Source organism: Brachionichthys hirsutus, unplaced genomic scaffold, assembly GCF_040956055.1.
Source record: "Brachionichthys hirsutus isolate HB-005 unplaced genomic scaffold, CSIRO-AGI_Bhir_v1 contig_646, whole genome shotgun sequence".
Classification (NCBI taxonomy): Eukaryota; Metazoa; Chordata; class Actinopteri; order Lophiiformes; family Brachionichthyidae; genus Brachionichthys; species Brachionichthys hirsutus.
The window spans coordinates 63861-67665 of NW_027180356.1; the positions used below are offsets into that span (position 1 = coordinate 63861).

The 3805-nt window shown below is 45.3% G+C and overlaps 1 protein-coding gene across 1 annotated transcript; it reads right to left on the reverse strand.

Moving 5' to 3' along the window:
* Nucleotides 1-251: 251 nt before the first annotated feature.
* On the reverse strand, nt 252-1195 carry LOC137913986 (heat shock protein 30-like). The gene has a single exon (XM_068757606.1). It carries the CDS (start codon nt 1095-1097, stop codon nt 444-446), a length of 654 nt encoding a protein of 217 aa, XP_068613707.1. The 5' UTR covers nt 1098-1195; the 3' UTR covers nt 252-443.
* Nucleotides 1196-3805: the final 2610 nt, after the last annotated feature.

Genomic DNA, 3805 nt, shown 5'->3' on the forward strand with positions numbered 1-3805 from the left:
TCCACACAATGTCCGTCCCTAATATTTTACTCTGAACGATGACATTCAGATGCTAACAATCATGAATAGAGGAACGTGACTTCACTGCCCTGATGAACGTCATCATTGAGGTCGGGATCTTTTTAAACTGGCCTGTATCTGACAGCTGGTGGATTTCATTCAGTGGCTGTGACTATATCTTATTATCATTAATGTGATTTTAGGCCACAGATTCAAAATGATGATCACAAAAAGTAAGAACAGCCCAAAGGTTCACTTTTTACACAATTATTTATTGCATCCATTGTTAATAAAAACAAACAGAGATAATAATGATTATTTAACACTTATATATGTATATAATCCACGGTTCCAGCCTGTAGAGGAGTCCGTGTTTTTAAGGTGTCTCCTTGATGATGATGATGAATATATTTATTAGATAGAATGTTAGAGTACAAGTACAGTCACACAGTAGCATGTATTACAGTACGAATAAAGTCAAACATCCTGTCTAAGAGGAGCATTTCAAAAAAGCCCTTGCGGCCTTCTCCCTCTGAACACACACTCTGCTCTGGGTTCTCCTCCGAGCTCCTCTTGATAGCCAGCTCTCTCTCAGCCTCCTCCCCGTGTGAAGCTTTAGCCGCCTGGATGTGGAGCTTCCCGTCTGGATCCAGGTAGCAGGTGATGCCTTCGGGGTCCGTTCCTTCCGGCAGATCAAACTCCCGTCTGAACTCCTGGAGTAGGTAGGAGTAGGGGCCATTCTCCTCCTCTCCCTGCTTCTTCTCTGTCCTCCCGCTGACTCTCAGCTTCCTGCCCACCTGCCTGACAGAGAGCTCCTCTGGAGAGAAGCCCCGAGTGTCCAGGGTCAGCACAAGGTGTTCCCCCTCCTTCTCCAGCTGTTGGGAGGCTGGCTGCACCTCCACGCCGCTTTGGAAAGGCTCCATCTCCTCCAGGATGTCGCGTTGAAGTTTGTGCATCAGCTCCAGACTGCTGCAGAGCTTCTGTCGGTTTCTGTTCGGGCAGAGCAGAGGTCCAACCTCTGGTCTCAGGCGGCATACAGGCCAGTAGAAGCTCATGACTGGACTGAGGGATGACTGGAATCCATGAGAGCACAGCATCTTCACTGGGATCAGAGTTAAGTCCTCGTGTTGTCAGATGAACACTGTTGAGATGTTCTCTTCTGTGGAGTTTGTGTTGCTTTCTGTCTCAGCAGTGGGACAGACGCAGTTTTTATACTCTGACTGGAGGAGCTGCAGAATCTTCCGGAAGATTCCAGTCTGTTATCGCAACTGTGCACTGGGCGGAGCTTGAGCTCTGACGTCTCCTGAACATTGCTGTTTGATCTGGAAGCTTCCAATCGTTACCACAACTCTCCGCTGGGTGGAGCTAGAGCTCTGATGTCTACTGAACATTGCTGTTTGATCAGGAAGATTCTGAACGACAGTACTGTGCTGCATATGTGCTGTCAAAAACAGACATCTCGCTAAATGATTCATCAGCGAATTGAAGAAGAGGTTTATGTGTTTCTTAAACACAAAGATAAGAATTATTTTTGTATGTTTATGTCATTTTTCCTCAATTGCTACAATGAGGTTTTAAAGAAATATTTAAAATGTGAATGAAAGAAAGGGGAAGAGGATGACATCAAATACACAAAACGTTTTCTTTGCAATACGTTATAAACCTGATGAAAGAACTGATAAACAAGTTGTCCTCGGAAATAATTGTAATTGGTTAAATATTTTACAATAGCAATGAAATGCCTTTCGTTTTTTGACACTAAAGTATTTCCAAGTGAAAAACATTTGCAGCGTTGCCGGAAGTCCACCTGTATAGAGAAGATGTGATTTAAACGTTTAGTTATTTACATTTATCTATTAATGGCAGGAAACCCTCTGCAATGACTACATATGTCCACTAGATGGGGACGTAATTCAGGAAAATGTCCTTCAGGGCATTTTTCTGCTGAACGTTGTCATGAAATGATTTCTGCAGAAATTGCATTCTTGCTTGATAAGCCCTCCTCGTTTAATCAAAAGTATTCAATAATTATAATCAATATTCAAAAACTTTGAGCAAATTTGAAGACACACTGACTGCTGTGTGTTGTGTAACGCGTGTGAAACATGGAGGGGCATGCAGAGGAGCGCCATCAGGATTAACTAAATGCGTGGCCTTTTCATGAATGGACGTGGAGTCCTCGTGATCGACGCAGCCAATGAGCGGCTCGCACCTGCAGCGCCCTGCAGAAACAGGAGGTCCGACCGCCACACGCGAACACAGAGGACGGGGGAGCGGATCGCCGAGGCCTTTACGCGCACACGCACACGCACACGTCACCTGGAGATCTTCCACATGCCGCTGAAAGACACCGTGAACGCGGAGCGGCGCGTGGACTTGGCGTCGCTTTTCTGCATGATCGGGCGCCACGGTCCCGCCGTGGCCGTGGCTGTCATCGCGGTGGTTTCCGTGCTGGCGGGTTTTATTATCTACCGGAGCGTGAGGGGGAAGCGGAGGAAGGCCGCGGCCGCGGCCGCGTCCGCGTCCGCCGACGGGGACGATGACAGCATTCCGGAGGAATTCGACGGCTCCGTGGAGCCAACAGGTCAGAGATCAAGCTGTGGATCATTCCACTGCACGCGTGGGAGATCCGAGTCCTGGTTCGGTTTAAAAACGGAGCACTCAGAAATATGACAAACATTTGACAGTTCTGTGAGGAATTACAGTTGACTTTTGAGCTCATAAATGGTTTATTGTTTTATGGTTTGTTTGTTTCAAGCAGAAGAAGAAATAAATAAAAGCGTATAATACCTTGCTTTGTGTACAAGAGATTTAATTCGTGACACTTTGACAATGACTTTATTTATAAAGCACATTTTTTCCCCAAAAAAATCAGAATTAACAAAGAGCTCCAGAGAAAGAAAGAACACCTGGAAGGCTAAATACAACAAGTTAAGGCAGTTCTCTGGCACGTCTCTTCTGTCTAAACCCGGAAGCAAAAGCGAGCAGGCGCATGCACGCTACCATGATGAGCCATGATAAAGCATGATAGAGCACACTAAAACATTTTTTGCCAATTTTCACCAAAACATTACCACCAAAAATAAACTTTATCCGCTCTGTTCGTCTGTCCTCTGAAGCTGGTAGCTGGAGTAAAGACCGTTTGATGTAATAGTCAGCTATACATAGAAAGGAGTAGGAAATAAACTAAATGGAGGCCACAAAAAATAATATTCATATTTTTTTGTTTCCTGAACATCATTTTTTTCTTGTTGTGCAGCAGATGCCAGTGATGAAGGTTCATCAGATGTGAAGGAGGACCATGAAGACGTTGTTCTGACTGAATTCAAAATTAGGCACCGTCCGGCTGCCGCTGAGAAGAAACCTCATCCTCTTAAGGGTGCCATCCATGTGCAAGAAAACAAGCGCACCCCTTCAGATAAGACAGAGGAAATGAAAGCTGTGACGAATGAAGAAGAGGCAAAAGGCCTGTCAAGCGATGTCTCCACTATGGCTGGGACCGAGGTGGAGGAACTCCAGGATGATGACAGCAGCTTGAATGATCCTGAGATGTTTAGTGAGGAGGGCCATGAGGATGGCCAGAAGGTAAGAAGGTGTTCGTATCTGTGAGAGGTTCTATGCAAACTACAGAGAAATCCATCACAACTAAACATTTACGTACTCCTCTGTGGTGCCATCTTGAACATATGTTCTTCAAAGATTACATAAACTTACATACAGGAGCAATGTTCTCATGTTCTCATGACCTTTCACATATGGCTCAAAGCAAAAGAAAGCCAATGGCCAGAAGAGGACTATAGGGGGG

What these genes read in the sequence shown, in the direction of transcription:
- LOC137913986 (XM_068757606.1), bottom strand. Translation starts at nt 1,097, where the DNA reads ATGCTGTGCTCTCATGGATTCCAGTCATCCCTCAGTCCAGTCATGAGC.